The following is a 17,869-nucleotide window of genomic DNA, read 5'->3' on the forward strand; positions in this document are numbered from 1 at the left end:
GATGTGTTTGCGCACGCACACCAGTGTGCACCCAAAATAAAGCCAGCAAGACACAGTGGATGCTCTGCAGTTTACACACAAACACTTGTCTGCTTTATTCTCTTGACAGATTCCAATCAATATTTCTCTGCTGCTGAGAAAATAACAGGAATTCTCAAAGGGAATAACACCGATTCACAGGAGGATAAATGTCTGTGAGTCACACTTAGGAATTCACCTTCCGGGCCCTGGGATTCTGAGAACTCCCGTGTAGCACAGCCCTGTGGAACTGTCCTGGGCCTCCTTCCAGAACTAGAGGAGTCGAGAATGTAAACACATTGAGGCTGGATCTCACTTTAGTAATCATTCATTTGACGTCTTGAATCTTTCCTTTGACAGTACATGCTTTCTTCTCGTGCACTTTGGTGACATTTGGAGTAGTTGCCAGAGGATGACACGTGTTCCTTAGACTCTTGAAGAGACATCTAAGGACGGCAAAGTTATACATTTTCTAGATATTCCAAACTTTCAGGATAAAAAAGAGAGCAATTAACGTTTTAAGTGACAGTATGCCTGAATATCCCGATCTGTGGAATTAGAGTGATAAGACTTGGAATGCAAAAAAAGTATTACCGAGAATTCTGGTTTTTATTGCCACAAAGAGTAGCAGTGGATCATTTCCCCTGCGACCTGTTCAGCTGACATATACAAATCCCTGAGTATTCTCTAATTGCTTGGAGTTCTTCCCTTGCTGTCACTGTACTTAAAAGGAATTAGAACTGCTCTCCATTTATAGCAATAACCAAGAGAGCTCTCCTCAGACACCTGAACTTGGGTCAAGGCCGGCCTGGCACGCGGAGCCGCCTCAGACACGGCCCAGCGCCTTTCCCCAGGCATAGGGAGGAGGCGGCGTGGCTCCCTGGTGTGCCGCCACTTACCTGGCTGGCCACTTGGAATGTTCCTACCTTGCTTTTTGGAAACGGGCCAGCCTGTGAGCCCTTGAGGAATGAGAAAAGGAGAGAATGAGGTTGGTTGAATGAAGGACCAAGGTGGAGCAACTCGATGCCCTACAGGCATTTAAGAATAGCAGATATGCAAATTCACTGTAAGCCCGTGGGGGTGGGGGCAGGTGTCAGGGACATTCAGCCCTTTCTTGGGTAGCGGCAAGTCCATAGTGCAGAGCCTCTAGAGGGGCCTGGAGTGTAAGCTGCCGACTGACCCTTGCAGGAATCTCTGTTCTCCTAGGGCTCCTCTCCACCTCACTCATTCCTACTAGGAGCATTATCTCCTGGGTGCCTTATTGCTCCATTTATTTGTCAAGCAGAAGAGGAGTCTAAGCCCTGGGGATGAAAAAGGCCTAAGACAATGTCTTGAAGTCTGAAAAAATGCCACCCAGGAATCCTCACTAGAGCCACGGCTTATGCACATAGTAACTAATCAGGCAGAGTAATAAGTGCCAAGCATCATATGAGAAACACACATAGGGAGTATTATGAGGATTCCAAAGAAGGACAAGAAATAGGACTTTTAAATCAAAATACATGCTTATAGTATTATTATGTTTCAGGAGCATATTCCCTACACCTCTCCCCCAAAGATGCACTGGATATGGTTGCTTATGTGGGATCCACCAAACCTCCCATTGACCAAACTTTCTCAAAACCCGCACTAGAGTGTAAACACTAGAGGGCAGGGAATTTTGTCTGGTCTGCTCACTAATGATGCCTAGCAAGTGTACATATGCCTGAGATAGAGTGGTATTGAATCACTGCTTGTTGGATAAATGAATGACATGATAGCATTTAGTCAAGAAGACTGCAGGTTACAAAGCACAGCTATACGTATTTTATCACTTAGTCTCCACAATAACCCTGTGAGGTGGGCTATTATTCTTACCCTTATTTTATAGGAGAGGGAGTCAGCATTCAACTACTGCCCGAAGTAACTCACCTACTAATTTACATTTTACTAGTTTGGATGCAGTTGCTGCTCATCCAGCCCTGACTCCATGCCTTCTCATCACTCCCAAAGTGCTTGCCTTAGGAAGATGATGGCTGGGGGGAAGGTGGCCTCACTAACATGTCCCTGTGACTTGTTTCAGGTGGGTCTTTTTCGAAAATCAGGCGTGAAATCTCGAATCCATGCGTTACGTCAGATGAACGAGAACTTCCCCGAGAATGTCAGCTACGAGGACCAGTCTGCGTATGACGTGGCAGATATGGTAAAACAGTTCTTCCGGGACCTCCCGGAGCCTCTTTTCACCAACAAGCTCAGCGAGACCTTCCTCCACATCTATCAGTGTAAGTGGAAGGAATGCAGATCAGTGTCCTCATGTGCACCCATCCACTTAAAAAGCATTCTATAGACTGAGGTCTAGTTACACAAGTAGTACATGAATCCCTAAAGAAATGTATAAAAGTTATCATTCTCTGCTTCTTTCCAGAAGTAAACTTTGTTCCCAGTTTGACATGGAAATCTCCAGGCCATTTGTTAAGCATTTGAAAATACCTTTTTGACATCAGAGTTTTCCTTCTCAGTAGGGTTTTGCATAAGGTCTAAAACTAACTCTCAGTGTACTTCTAATAACTTTAAAATGAGAAGGGGACACAATAGAACTTATTTTGTATATAAATGTTTTTTAAAACTTAAATTTAAGTTTTTAAAGATTAAGCATTGCCTTGGGATATATGAAATTCAAAGCCAAGTGTGTTAAGATGACCAGAAATAAAAAACAAATGTATTTTAATACAGTGTATTTTAATTGGCAAAAAGTAGGCAAACCAAATCAAGCTTATGTTTAATGCAACGAATTTGTATCTTCACTTGGAATTTTTTAAGTGATGTTAAATTGAAAATTCTCAGCAAAGCCCCTATAATTAAAATAATCATTGAATAAAAGAATTGCTGATTAAAAAGCGTATCCTTCTAAAGGTAGCTACAAAGGGGGTAGTAGAAATGAACACGTGACTCTTTTCTAGGCGCAATAATGTTATGATTATAAATTATTTCAGTGGTCCAAGTCCTGATTCTTTAGAAAAAAAAAATATTTGGCCTGTGGACTTTGAGTTTTCAGGAAAATATGCCTGAAATGGGGATCAACAAATGGAATTGATCCAATTTGAAGAAGATCCTTGCTATAGAGAATTTTGTGCTGTGTTTAAGGAGCCTACAATATTGCAAATCCAAAAAGGATTATAATAAATAGCACTTGTAAAAACAGGATAAAGTGATGACCCACTAAATAAATATTATTTTGTCAAAGTGAATAGGCTAAGTTAAATTAATGACACACGTCACGTGAGCCCAAACATAGAGAGTTCAGGACTTTGTTGCCTTAAGAGGTCGAGCTGCTTTTTCCAGTTAAGCCTCCTTCATGGTTTGGAACTTATCATATATGATTCTTTACATTTAATCAGTTCTAAGGTTAGGGTCGACACTAGTCTAAGGTTAAAGCCAGATTGTTTCTAAGAAATAAATCCCTTTGGCCCTTTCTGAGACTCACCAACAATAAACCAGATCAAAGCAGTGTTTATTTTAGCTGAGCAAACATTTACTGAGTTCCGCTTATGCGCAGGGCAGTGCCGCACGCTGAAGATGATATGGGTGGGTAAGACTTACTCTCCGCTCTCAAGGATCTTACAACTGAGGGAGATGAGACGTGTACATATATAACTGCCATACAGCAAGATTGGAGAAATTCCATAATAAGGTTACAAAGAAAATCCAAGGAGGTTGAGATGAGGACTAGGACTTGGTGGGGAACTGGCAGCTGAAGGTGGAGAAATGGAAGGAACATGTCTTAAATGACTCACATAGCATGAGCATGGTCCAGGAGGTTCCAGGGTATTCTTCTGGCTTGTGTGAATGGTAACTGTATGACACAGTACCAGTGACACTGAAAAATTAGACCAGGGCCATCCCAAGGAAGGCCACTGAATGTCAAGGCAAAGAGTTTATACTTGATTCATTAAGCACTGAGGAACACTTGGGTGTTGTTGAGGGGGTTACCAGTTACAGTACTCTCAGCTGTAAAGACAGAACCAGAAATCCAACAAATAGTTTAAACAATAAGGAAATTTTATAATCACACATGACAAGAAATCTGGACTTAAGAAATTCCAAAGTCAGTTAATTTTACAGCTCGGTGATGCCAGGGCTGAAGTCAGCCTCTCTCGGTTACACCCTCAAGGTCACAATACGATTGCCACAACTTACAATGATTGTGTCTTCCCAAAATCACACTCAAAGGCAAGAAGAGAGCAGAAGGGCTTCCCCTGGGGCATATGTCTCTTTTTATCAAGGAGATAAATTTATAGAAGCTCCTAGCATTTATCTTGGTCCCATAGGCCAGAAATGGTCTACATGTTCTCCCTTAAATCAGTCACTGGAAAGAGGACTGGGATTACCACTTTGGGTTTAGGCCAACATGGTTATGCCCAGAGTATGAGGGAAGGAAAGGGCCCATCTTCCCTGAGCATATTCCAGATGGCACCCGAACAGACAGTGTATTTTCTTATAGAGGAGGAAGGAGGGAGTAGGTATTCAGTAGGCAGCCAAGTCTGTGTCTGCCACAAGGGTGAATGTCCATCAGGACTGCTCTTGTGATCCATGAATCTGGAAGTGCTGAACAAGAGATATTGGGTTGTGCAAGAACGGAGGGTTAGTGAGTAAGCTAACATATTAACTGAGGCGCTGGATTACCTGCAGTGACTTCCAGCAGTGAGACTGGAAATTCAGTGTTCCATGGATAGACTCTGGAGTCAAAGAGGACTGTTCTTCCTCCCCTTCTCCAGAGCAGTTCTAATTTTAGCTGTGTTACTTCTTGGACTTTCTTCAAACGATTAGAGTTTGGATGGATAATGAAAATAGTTGAAACCCACTGGTCTCCTGGAGGGAGAAGGATGGAGGGATCAGATACTACTCTGTAGTCTTAAAGTTTGGTGACTGGGAGAATACTGAGAAAAAGAGGGGAAGGAGAGCTGGTGTGAGGGCAAGGAGAGGAGAGGTGTTCAGAATCAACTGGATGTTGCGTTTGAGGTGCTGATAGCCATCCGCATGGTCGCTATTATCAACACTTAGATACACAGATCTAGAATAGTCTCCTGAGAGCTGAGAAAGAGGCAGGAACCACAGGAATGTCAAGTGTGACGTGACAAAGGTCCAAGAGGATAAGTTCCAAAATGAATGCTGAATTTAGGGATTAATGGTTGACCTTCACAATCATTTTTAGTAGAAAATAATAGAAGATACTTTTTGATGGGTAAAGGAATAAGTGAGTGAAGGGAAAGTTGAGACAGCGTGTAGCCATGACAAGATGACTCTTAAAAATGTTGTTGTGAAGAGGAGGTTAGCCATCTAAAGTTAAACAATGTACACACTAGACATCTTAGCTAAAGCAGCATATTAAAAGCAGTTCAATGGCTCAACTGAATTTCTAACACTTCGGTGACAAGCTTGAAATTGTTAGTAGTATCTCCTGTTTCAGCACAAGCAAGAAAAAAAGAACAAGGTTCTGCTATAATTTGAACAAAATGGCTCTTTTCTACTCAACCCAGATCTATCTTGTGCCACACACTGGATGTGGTGGGGGTAGAGATGGGTTCTAGAACATGGAATGTAGTCAGGCTTTTCCAGAAATGTGGATTTGCTGGCTGACCGGGGCCAGGAGTGTGCCCAGCGCTGGGATGTACGATGGTGGGGAGGAGCAGGACCCGGGCAGAAGGTCACACACAGCCCGTCTGGGGCAGCAGGCTCCAGATGTCTTTATCATGTACCCTACAAATAGTAAATATCTGAGCATGTATACTTATTTCTTTCTCATAATAGAAATATACTGTGATCTACTCTGATCTACTGTGCATGTTATAAAACATAACCAATCAGTATTTTTAAAGCATGAGAGAAAACGTAAACACCATCGGAAGTCCTGATATTTTCTTCTCACAAGTCAAGGATTGTCACAGGCACATTCCTCCACCCTTTCAGAGGACAGACAGCCTGCTGCAGAGACCTGCTCTAGAACATGGTATTTTAAGAAAGACAGTGTAACCAAAGTGAGCTCCTGATGGTATCTTTTGGAGTGAGAAGAATAGGGGCAGTGAGTCAGACCTAAAAGATCAGTAATAAACCCAGCCAGGGGGCATCAAAATGCAGTGCCTAGCACCCATCTGCCATGATTTTCCCTATCAGTTCACAGCATATATTCGGGGCCAGTGCCCTTCTAAGTCGGCATGACCAGCACCCACCACCACTACCCCACAAGGACCACCCTGAAGGGGAATGGCCTGACAGGGCCAGACTCGCCCCATAACCTTAGCGAGCCTGGTTCCTCTTCCCCAAGCACAACCTCAATTTCCGTTCTCCCCAAGATTATGAAATGCATGCCATTGGGTCACCACATGAAGCCAATAACGCACCTCCTCCGCACCAAGCCCTGGGTGACTAGTAGGAAAAAGAAAGATGCGTCTGGCTGATGCTTAAGGAGCTGACCCACTAGGAGTCATTCCAGAGGGCCAACCAGCTGGATCCCACCATGGTTAATTGTGCCAAACTGGCATCGAGGCCTGGAGGCTCCAGTAGGGGTGGGGAAAGGCGAGGCTGCCATCCCCTAACACAGTGGTGTCCAAACGCCCCACAGAGCCCTGGGCATCCCGAAAGGTGCTTCCCAAGCTGTCTGGTGGGAGGGTGGGCATGAGGGAAGCCAGGCTGACAGTGCCCCAGCCTATCGCCAACTTCAGCCAGAGCAGAAAACCAGTCTGGACACAGCTGAGCAGGTGGATGGCGCAGAGACCGTGAAAGGCCAGGACGGGGGCATTCCTTGCCAAATAGCTCTCATTGTAAAGGCACAGGGCGGGGTTCGGAGGTGGACGGCTGGGGTTCCCGTCCCAGCTCTGCCTCTCACCAGCTGTGGGTCCTGAGCAGTGACTGACTTCTTTGTGCCATGAGTGGCCATCGCCATGGTTGGGGATGATGGTCGTGTCTCGGAGTGTGTCTTCACACGGGAAGGTGGACCTTACTCACTGTGTCCCGGCTGGCTCTTTCTGTGGCTGTCCCTCTCATGACCTGGCACCCACTTCTCCGTAGATGTCCCCAAGGAGCAGCAGCTGCAGGCAGTGCAGGCTGCCATCCTACTTCTGGCCGACGAGAGCAGGGAGGTCTTGCAGACGCTGCTGTGCTTTCTCAATGACGTGGTCAACTTGGTGGAGGAGAACCAGATGACACCCATGAATCTTGCCGTGTGTCTGGCCCCCTCCCTCTTCCATCTTAATTTACTGAAGAAGGAAAGCTCCCCCAGGTGGGTTTTTCTCATCAACAACCATAATCCTAAACCGGGTATTTCCTATAGTTGAATAAAAAAAAATTAAAAAAAACACTTCTTGTGTTGTATTTCAACTTAAGGAGTGGTCGGCATTTAGTTTATACTCAGAAAGTGTTTTGAGGTGACCATAATTCACATGCTAGATATGAATCCAAGTAGTCTCGAAGGATGCCCACTGCGATCCAGAAAGCCCGAGAAGTTGTGCTGTGGTCTGTTGGTAGTGTGTGGGTGGGAAGGAGGAAGAAGTACAAGAAGCCCTGTTTACAATCTTTAATGAGAAAAGGGGGGGCCTTAAGGCACTAGCACCTGCAGTGACTGGTTTCAAACTCGGGGAAGGAATAGACGAATTTCTCCCCCAGCAGTCATTCCTGCCCTTGTATTTTTACAAGGCTTTTCATTATAAACTATCAGACTCTTAGCCTGACTCAGAGTATCTAGGCCATGTGGTCACTGCTTTTATTTGGAAATGAGAAAGTCTGGGATCTGGATCAGCATCCGGGCGTGAAGCGACAACAAAACGGTTGGGCTCTGTGTTGCGCAAAGCTCTCGAGTGAGGGATCTGCTTATGACTCTGCCCTTCAATTACAGAGTCATACAGAAGAAATACGCCACCGGGAAGCCAGATCAAAAGGACCTCAGTGAGAACCTGGCCGCCGCGCAGGGGCTTGCCCACATGATCACAGAATGCGACAGACTGTTTGAGGTGAGCGAAAGGTTCCAGCAGCCTTCCTCTAGCTCTTGGAGCCAGATAAGACACTTGGGATGGTGGCTGCATTTGCGGCTCATCGGGGTTTGCTCCTGATTTTACCATGACAATAGTACCCTCTGTAGCTCTGGTCTTTGCCCCCAAGAAGTGTGAGGAGCTGGCTGAGTAATCGAGGCTCTGCCAGTTAGACAGCTGGGGTTACTATGCTGATGGTTTTCAAGAAAACGGTCACATTACCTTCCGTTCAGGTTCAAGGCCAGCCAGCCAACTCTGCTGCATTTGTTAACTTGGACTTGATGAAGTTCAACATCTGCGTATGCGTGATATTGAGCAATCCCCCGTGACAGCTTATGAGTTTAGCCACAGATAGGTTCAAGAAGGAACTCAACTAGACTTCTGGCATACTTTTTGTGGTAAAGTTGGCATTTGTAAATGGGGAAAGTGTGCTAAAAAGGTAAAGCTATTTCTAAGTCATATTTGATGTTTCCCTTAAGTCTGTGTGCTTTAAGTTTCCTGAGGCCACGTTTTGCCAAACTGAATAAAAACACATTAAAGATAAAATAAAAGGAAAATGGAAAGACTGAAAGGGAAGTCATTGCAATGTTTTGAATAATAACCGTAGTCTCAGAAACGTATTTGTTTTTCCTGACTTTAGGAAACTCCCCCACCCCAGCCTTGCCGCTGATCTTGGAAAAACATCCCTTGCCCCATGGCACTAGGCCCATTGCCCATACTGTGGTTTTTGACGAAATTACTTTGCTTTCTCTAACTATGAGTCTCAGCATCTCTTTAGCTCGGTATGTTGCTCTTTCGTGCATCTGTTGGTTCAGGTCCCGCATGAGTTGGTAGCCCAGTCCCACAACTCATACATGGAGGCTGAGATCCACGCTCCAACTCTGGAAGACCTGGGGACCCAGCTGGAGGAGAGCGGGGCAACTTTCCATACGTACCTGGAACATCTTGTCCAGGGCCTCCAAAAAGAAGCCAAGGAGAAGTTCAAAGCCTGGGTCGCGTGCTCCAGCACAGACAACACAGATCTTGCTTTCAAAAAGGTAATCTCAAGAGGTTGGAAAAAATTACCCCCAAAGAGTCCGGTGTAAGAAGCAGGGATTTGTTTCCAGGGCACCTGGGTGGCTCAGTCAGTTAAGCATCTGACTCTTGGTTTCGGTTCAGGTCATGGTCTCGGTGTCGTGAGATCGAGCCCCCAGTCGGGCTCTGCACTGGGTGTAGAGCCTGCTTAGGATTCTCTCTCTCCCTCTCCCTCTGCCACTCCCCTCCCCACCACCCTCTAAAAATATATAAATAAATTAAATAAATAAATAAAAATGGCCGTTCTGTCCGTGGGGCTCGGTACGCCCATGAACAGGTCAAAAATCCACTCTGGAGACTGCCGAGCTGTCCCTGTTGCACATAACCCGAGCGTAGACTGTGAAGCTAGGCTGCTGGCTGCCAGTCTTATCACTGTCCCTTAGCTGTGTGACGTTGGACAAGTCACATGCCTCTCTCTGCCTGGCTTCTCATTTGCATAATGGACATCATCCTACCACGGTCAGAGGACGGCTATTTACAAATCAAATGCGTTAGAATCTTTCCCGGCACGCAGTACATACTGTATGGGTTGGTGGTTACTATTCGTCTTATCATTATTATTTTTCCTCTAAGCCTAAAGATGAACATCCTAAAATTTTAAACCTGAGGTGTGCAGAATCACTCTTTCCAGTTACACCATCAGTGATGTTTTGTGAAGGTCCAGTGGAGAGTGATATGTGTGGGTTGGGACTAGTTGACCTCTTCAGGCTTCGATGGTGTCTTTCCTAAGGTGGGAGACGGGCACCCGCTGAAGCTGTGGAAGGCCTCTGTGGAGGTAGAAGCGCCCCCCTCCGTGGTTTTGAACCGTGTGCTGAGAGAGCGCCACCTGTGGGATGAGGATTTTGTGCAGTGGAAGGTTGTGGAAACCCTGGACAAGCAAACAGAAATCTATCAGTACGTGTTGAACAGCATGGCCCCCCACCCTTCCCGAGACTTCGTGGTTCTCAGGTAAGCCTGACTCTAGGGTTTAAGGTATTTTTTTTTCCAAAAGCAGATGAAGAGCTGCATATTCAAGCATTTCACAGCGTTCTCCCACCGCAGTTCAGCCTCCACTGGGAGCACTGAGCTGGCGCGCATTTCCCTCCGTGAAACCTGACTTCGCTCTATTTATGCCTGACTTCCTGCTTCCTTCACCCAATTTACGGCTCTGCCGGCCTCTCTTCTGCCCCCTTTCACTATGGAGCATACGGTTTATTAGGCCGTAAATATTGTTCATTTCCTCAGAACAAAGTCCCAAGAATAGCTGCTGTTTGTCCAGTTGCACTTTCTGCCAAATTATGCAAATCGAATCGGACCTGTCTCCTGATTTTGCCTTCCTCCCTGGGGAAAGCAAGTCTTGGGTTTGTGTAACTCCCCATGAAGTGTGTGTAACTTCAAAACCCATCTGTATAACTTCAGATTTTCACAACTCATTGCCACGTAGGGAAAGCTTGGCACAACCCTGAAGGTCCAACTATGCAGAGAAGGTCAGATGTCCAGTCAGATTGCAGGGCCGGACAAGGCCTGCAAGTGTTTTGTCTACTGTTGAAGCATTGCTTCTGATCGGTTTATGGGCTGAGTTCTGGCCCCCTGCCCTCTGGGTTTGGAAGGGGGAGCTCAACCCATGACAGGGGGTGTGCAGCTGTGCCCCTGAGCTGGAGAGTCAGCAGTGAATCTGAAAGAACACGGATTGAGGAAACTAAGAAAGCAAATAAAATACAATTAAATCAATGTATTCTTTTTTATTGATAACTGATGGCAAACACTGTCTCTTCCCATATTTAGCAGTGTCAAAGGAATCGCTAGTGAAATTCCCAAATGTATATTTCAAATAGTTTCTTTATGAAAATCGTTTTGATGGCAAACTCCAGGTTACTTTTCACATGGGCCTTTGGAATTGGTCCTTGGGACCCTGAATTTGAAGGGCCATTTCTCCTTAAATATATGTATTTGTCTTAGCAACCTGGGGATCCTGGTGGAGAATGTGGGCAGTCTTAAGTGTGGCTTATTACCACGGTTATGGGGACATTTGCCATCTCATGGAATTTAAACTGCACACCTTCACTCTTGTAAGCAGCAAATCAAATAGTTCTTGTGGGATGGCAGCCATGTGGATGGAGCCATGCCGTAGCCTGCCTCTTCCCTCCCCGTAGAGGGGGCTGAGGGCCAGAGTCCATGCATGGAACCTCCCTCCTTCGATCCACCTGGCAGTCCCACCAGCCTATTGCTCAGTACAGAGCATCATTCCAGCCCCGTGGGGAGGCTGTGGGGATATTGCAGTGAATACAACAGACCTGCAGTCTCTCAGGGTTTACATTTTATCAGGGAGGGAGGGTCAGTAAATAATAAGTAAGGGGATAATGTTACCCATCCTATGGGGAGGGGTGCAGGCGGAGGATAAGTAAGATAGGAGGATGGTAAGGGGTTAAATTTTAAATACAGTGGTTAAGGCAGAGTCTCACAGCATTGATAGTTGACCCACAACTAGAAGGAGGAAGTGGGTGGGTCATGAGTCTCTAATGCAGAAGAACACAACACTCGAGAATATTAACCATGCACCAGACATGGTTCCTGCAACAGGGATGCCTGTGGTTATGATACCAGAAGGTAGAAAGTGACAAGTATGGTGGGGAAGTCGCAGAGCCGAGACACTTCCTGTCTTCCGAGTGCCGCCCTGTTAGACAGCAATCCCTTCAGGATTGCCACTTGAACTTGTGTTATCTCCTTCTCTAAATCCCCAGGAGCTTCCATGATAGTTACTGCAGCTTTTTCCATTTTATCCTCACAAATCTGTACACCTCCCCGTCTTTATTGCTAATCATATCATCCCGCATGAGGAGAACGGTCGCACCCGTGGAGAAGCTGCTCAGCATTTGTGTAGGGCTTGCTTCTTCCCAGATTCTTGTGGGGCACGTATAATAGTTTCTCCTTCTGGTGCGGTAGGACAGGACGGACAAAGTTATAGATGACATGGCCAAGCCAGGGATAGGGTTTGTGAGGTAAATAACTGGGATTATGATAATGAAACCTATGTCCTGTGATAGAAATGGTCGTTATGCAGATGCTCTCATGGTTCCCGACTTCCATCTACAACATTTTCCCAAGTGGTAGCCCCGTCTCTGCTTGAATAGCTCCTGTAACAGGGAGCTTACTACTCCTCATACCACCTGGTTCATTTTTGGAGAGTGCACTTTGTGAGTCAGGTCTTCCCTCTCCCGAGCTGACACATGCTGTCCCGTCTCTGCCTGCTGGGGTCAGATCAGCTGTGCCTTTGTCATTCCACTGGGGAGCCACTCAGGTATTTGAAAACAATTAGAAAGCCACATGGGTTTAGTTTACTTCAGGCTAAGCACCACCAGCTCACTCTTTCCTTTAGGACTGAGTTGAGCATCGCCTTCTCCTGCATGCCCCGCCTTCCCTTGCACAGGATTGCAGAGCACTGTGTGCACAGCTGCATCACCACACTTTCCTTGGTGTTCTGTGGGTCTCTTTGTACGTCTGTTTCCTCTTCCTCAGCTGTATATCTTTGTGTCCTTAGTGGCTTCTCCTGTGCCCAGTAGATGCTTGCTGAATGAATGGAATGGACAAGTCCTAATTCTAAAACTCTAAGACCAGCCCTTCAGGAATGGCCAGGAATCTCTACAGCCTCAATTTGGGGGTTCCAAAGGCAGATTGGAAAGCTGCAAGACCATCGCTGGCCTCTGGGTCAGCGGGCTGAGAGGCTTGCTTTGAATGGCACTGTAAAAATTTTACATACCCTTATGGAAGCCATTAGTTTAATCTGAGTAAGTAGGATGGGGATTTGAGCAGGAAAATGTAGGTGTAACCCTCAGTGCTGTGTCCAGGTTTTTCTTTCTCTCTTAGTCCTAGTTTTGACGTGCTGGTTGTTTTGCTACAGGACCTGGAAGACTGATTTGCCCAAAGGCATGTGTACCCTGGTGTCCCTCTCTGTGGAGCACGAGGAAGCCCAGCTCATGGGCGGTGTGCGGGCTGTGGTGATGGATTCTCAGTACTTGATAGAACCGTGCGGCTCTGGCAAATCGAGACTGACCCACATCTGCAGGATAGACCTGAAGTAAGTGTGCACTACCCAGGATGGCAGGCACGCTCTGGGAGCCTCAGTTCAAGTGGCGGAGTCGCCAGGGCCCCGTTTGTCATCCTGACTTCTTGTTTCACTATACTTTGCTTTTTCACTGCCACTAGCATGCTTTCATCGATGATTACTGATGCCTCTCCCTCTCTGCTTTCCTTTTCCTCATCTTTCCTAAAACTGTGACATTCTCTGGCAGCCCTCTGCTCTTTTTTCTTTTCAGCGCTGTTCCCACTTACCTACGTGTGCTTCTCACGCAGAGCAAACACACCACATGGTGGCTTCTCAGTCACTGCGAGTCCCCTTCTCTTGTGCTGCTGTCATACCTGCTCTCCCTGTGTGGTCCCTTCCTGTTGCCCTGCTTGGAGAAGTAGCTAACTGAAATCCAACCCCGTCAGGGCAGTCGTGACATGGAACAAGTTCTTCGTCTGGGTACAGAGACACTGAGATTCCTCAGTGAATTCCAGAATTCAGTCTGAATCTTAGCGCTGAAAAGACAGACTGAATACTTGGTCAGAAAAGCATTTTCCAGGCATCTGATGACAGAATGAGGTTCTCAGGTCCTCCAGGGGTCAGCCCCCAGTTGTAGGCAAGCGCGCCCATGAGCAGGGCACAGGACAGCCCTGTCTACTGTGATAAAGTGCTGAGATTTGGAAAAAGCCTTTCCCACTTCCTTTCTGATTTTTGTCCCCACAGAGGTCACTCCCCAGAGTGGTACAATAAAGGCTTCGGACATCTGTGTGCAGCGGAAGTTGCCAGGATTAGAAACTCTTTTCAGCCCCTCATTGCTGAGGGTCCAGAAACTAAAATCTGAGTTTTCCCCAGTGTGACATCAAACTCAGGGAAGAGGAAGTGAACGGAAACACTTGTGGGAGAGAGTGTGCTCGTGAGAAAGAGAGAGAGAGAGAGAGAGAAAAAGAGAGACTGAATGACATGGTTAATACTTTTAAAAATGGAAACACTGAGGAGTCAGAATGTTGAAGATGCAAGAATTTCTGAGAACTTTCCTAGCCCTCCTGGAGATGGCTACATCCCTACTAATATAATATTTTTAAAAATCAGAACATTTATCTATGTTACTTAAAATTAAATGGATTATTCCTTGTGCATTGCCTAATTTACTATTTAAAGGCTTCTAAGAAGCATATTTGTAACTGTAAATAAATGTCTGTATAGCATATGTACATATGTGTGTATATCTCTATCTTTACTGTATATATGTACAATACCAATTTTATATATATTTGCGTCTTTTGAAAAGGAACGCATCTGACTCAGTGAGTCCCTTCCTCACTCACGTGGTTCTTTCCAAGTTGCTCTGGGCCCATCCCCCCACTGTCCTGTAAGCAGAGCAGAATCTGCTGCTAACACCGAGGTGTGAAAATGTGTAGTCTGTCAGTCTGCCCTGATGTTTAACCAAAGATTAGCGAACCAAAGGAAAACAACATTCAAAGGTTCTTATGTGTTGTCAGTTTGTGTTATTCAAAAACGGAGCGTGGAGTGTTGGATAAAGCCAGGAAAAGAACACTTACTCCTCTAAAAAGCACAGAAGTGGGGAAGAAGTTGTGACCAAAGGTAAGGCTGGGGGACCAGTTGCCCAGGGACCCAGCCAGCTGCAGCTTCAGGGAAATGTCAGATGCCCACTGGCCACTGGAGTCAGCACAGGGTGACTGAAAGAAACTTTATTTCCCTGCTGGTTAGAGCCAAATAGCGTAGCCTTTGCATATTCACAGCCAAAGGGAGCCTCTGTGTTTTTATCAAGTTTTCATAGATACATTTCATCATGTTCTTAAATGTCATTCTATATGACCAGTGCCCTGTTTGGTCGCAGTTAATTGGCATTTTCTTACCAATATATTGCACTGAATTGAACTCTGGAAGCCAGGCAAGGGGAGGCGATGTCATTCGAGCGTCCTGGACCATCACAGTTTCAGGGAATTCTTATTTTGCTACATACGATGCTCTTCATTCAAGTTTTGCAATTTGAAAGACAGGGTTTTAAACTAACGGTAAGACCAAAACTATGCTCTGCAATTAGTCTTAGAAAATATAAACAGGTTTCTTAATTTCATATTTCTTCATTAGCCAGTCAAGCTTACCTAGGTGTTTGACCCAACTTTATTTATTATTGTATAGACTAAGCTGATTGACTCTCCTTAACCAATTGCTGATGGATTTAAGTTGTGGGGTTTTTTTTATTGTAATTCAACAACTGTAGAGAGGAAGATAAGTTCTTATGTTCAGTTTCAGGGAGAGATTTTCTTTGGTAATCCATGAGAGATTGGTATCATAATTTAGCAACTGGTGTGGGAGGAAAAAAAAATTAAATAAGTTTTCCCCTTTTCTGTATTGTATGCATTTATGTTATTATGTAATGTTTCTTCCTATCAGCAATGTGCAATTCTTTTATTGAGAGAAATAAAAAATGCTATATATGAATTCTGTATGGTGCAAGGGAAATCATACTATTTGAATTATGACGCAGGAATTTTTCATTTCCTTGCCTACACAAGAAGGTGCCAGCAAACCCATAATTTTCAATTTGGGCAGTGCTCTGTGAACAAAACAAATTCACTTCTGCCATGCGTCTTAAATTTAACCATATAGGATGGATTACTTCCCTATGCAACGACAAGATTAACGAAGTTTAGTCTAGTTTAATACCGGTCCACAGATGGAATCCTAGGTGTTTGGAAAATATGATAGACACACAAGGAGGAATCGAATTATATCACCTGGAGATCTTGTTCAAATGTAGACTCTGATTCAGGCAGTCTGGAGTAAGAGTCTCCATTTCTAACAAGTCTCAGGGATGCTCGTGCTGCTGGCCCTAAGACCATACACTCTGGGAAGCAAGAGGACACTAAAAACAAATATGATTGTATTTCTGATGACTCCTCTCTTCAAATTATCTGACTGGCTTTTCTATTTTTACGCACGTACTAATCACATCACTGCTGCATAACACAGTGCGTCTACAAAAAAAAAAAAAGGAAAAAGGAGGGAAAGGATGCATCAAGCTTGTTTGTCAAATACCACAGTGTTTTATTCATTGTTATCTTGCCAATGGAAGTAAAATATGATATTGCATTTAAATATTATATTTATACCTCATGTATATTCTTACCTCAATTGTTGGTATCAATCATCAATTGTAAATAAATAATTGCCAAGGCAAATAAATTTATATACATTAAATATTTCCTATTTTCTATAAAATATATGTTGATTTTCATGCTTCATCCTGTAAGTGGAAAACCTGTATTCAGTATCTCTCCCAAATACAAGGATGTTGTTACCAACATTCACTAACAGTCTGGATGCCTTAATTTGTGTCTAAGGCATTAAAGTGATGGGAAGGGCTTATTTTTTTACACTTCATTGTTCTTAAGTCTGGAAGTTATAAAAACACATGGTATTTTTAATCAAAGATTCAGTAAATTCTAGCTACATTTCATTTTCACTGAGTAGACAACAAATTGAGGTGTGATGAGGTGACTTCTGGCTGCACCACTAGACCAAGAAGAGTAGCCACATTTGACTCTAAGCCTCTTGCCTTCATTCTGTTTGTTCTCTGCTTTACTTCTAAAAGATAACAAAAGTAGCTCCAAATTAAGTAAGCAGGCTCTCCCTAGCATTCTCAGCTACAGGCTGCAAAAGCCACTAGCCCAAAAGACCATATGCCCCCATAAAAATGTTCCAAACTCTGCTCTCTGTGCATCTCCCTCATGCCTTCCCCATTTACTTGAAAGTTTCGCCTTTCAGAGGCCAAGGAGAAATTTCAGTTGCCCCCTTTGTCCTTCCATCTGAAAGAAGAGAACATGGTGGTCATTCTAGCAGCCACTGGCTACAAATGTCCTGAGACCCTAGACCATATGAATTCAAACTCGATTGCAAGCATACTTGAAATTCTTAGGTCTGACATTGTTCTACTTCTGTCTTTTGATATTTGGCTACAGAAAATCTGGTTATATGTCTTCTTCTCAGGAAAATAACATAGAGGGTTAAAATAGACCCCAGCAAAGGGGAGTGTCACTCACGACACAAAAACAAAATCAGTGGGGGCTGACTGCACAAGGGATTAAGAAATAAACACTTGAAGGTACAGCATTGTAACACTGTAAAGCCGCGAAGTTTGAACAACTGAGAACATGCTGTGTTGGACATGCCTTGGGCAGACTACATCCTTTGTACGTTGCATGTTGACTTCCATTCTAGCAATCCCACCCAACAGGCCACCCAGATGCCTCCCAACCCACATCCTCCTGGTGCACAGATGAGGCTCAAAATCCCAAGTAAGGCTGGTCCTTTGAAGCAGAACTTCCCGCATCGTTTGTTCATGCAGAACGCGTTCACCAAACACTGCATGAGGGTGGCACACTGGGCAGGCAGAGGTGTGGATACAAAAAGACAGTGTGGCATAGAAATAGTGAGAAGCAGCAGTCCCTTCTTGTCACCAGGTAGTAGTTCTGAACCACTGCTCCCAGCAGAAAAATAGGGCTAGGTTCCTATGAGCCTCTACTCACAACATTTTTGTCAACCAGTCAATTACAACTTTGTTCTATGTCCATTTCTGTTTAGACGTGCTTTACTTAATATAAGTTTCTTACAACTATTTATCCACAGTATTTCTTTATAGTAAAACAAAAGTCAAAAAGGCTTAATATTGGGGTGCCTGGGTGGCTCAGAAGGTTAAGCGTCTGCCTTC

General features: G+C 44.7%; 1 protein-coding gene across 1 annotated transcript in view; it reads left to right on the forward strand.

The window, feature by feature from the left end:
* STARD13 (StAR related lipid transfer domain containing 13) overlaps positions 1 to 14,401 on the forward strand; it is a 180,123-nt gene extending 165,722 nt beyond the window's left edge. Inside the window, exons 8-14 of the mRNA XM_021678283.2 lie at positions 2,081 to 2,279; positions 7,063 to 7,273; positions 7,886 to 8,000; positions 8,834 to 9,055; positions 9,823 to 10,040; positions 12,970 to 13,146; positions 13,858 to 14,401. Of these exons, the coding sequence (XP_021533958.1) occupies positions 2,081 to 2,279; positions 7,063 to 7,273; positions 7,886 to 8,000; positions 8,834 to 9,055; positions 9,823 to 10,040; positions 12,970 to 13,146; positions 13,858 to 13,975 (1,260 nt within the window). The 3' untranslated portion in view covers positions 13,976 to 14,401. The remainder of the gene's footprint in view (positions 1 to 2,080; positions 2,280 to 7,062; positions 7,274 to 7,885; positions 8,001 to 8,833; positions 9,056 to 9,822; positions 10,041 to 12,969; positions 13,147 to 13,857) is intronic.
* Positions 14,402 to 17,869: the final 3,468 nt, after the last annotated feature.

The sequence above is a fragment of the Neomonachus schauinslandi genome, chromosome 3 (genome assembly GCF_002201575.2).
Source record: "Neomonachus schauinslandi chromosome 3, ASM220157v2, whole genome shotgun sequence".
In the NCBI taxonomy this organism is placed as follows: Eukaryota; Metazoa; Chordata; class Mammalia; order Carnivora; family Phocidae; genus Neomonachus; species Neomonachus schauinslandi.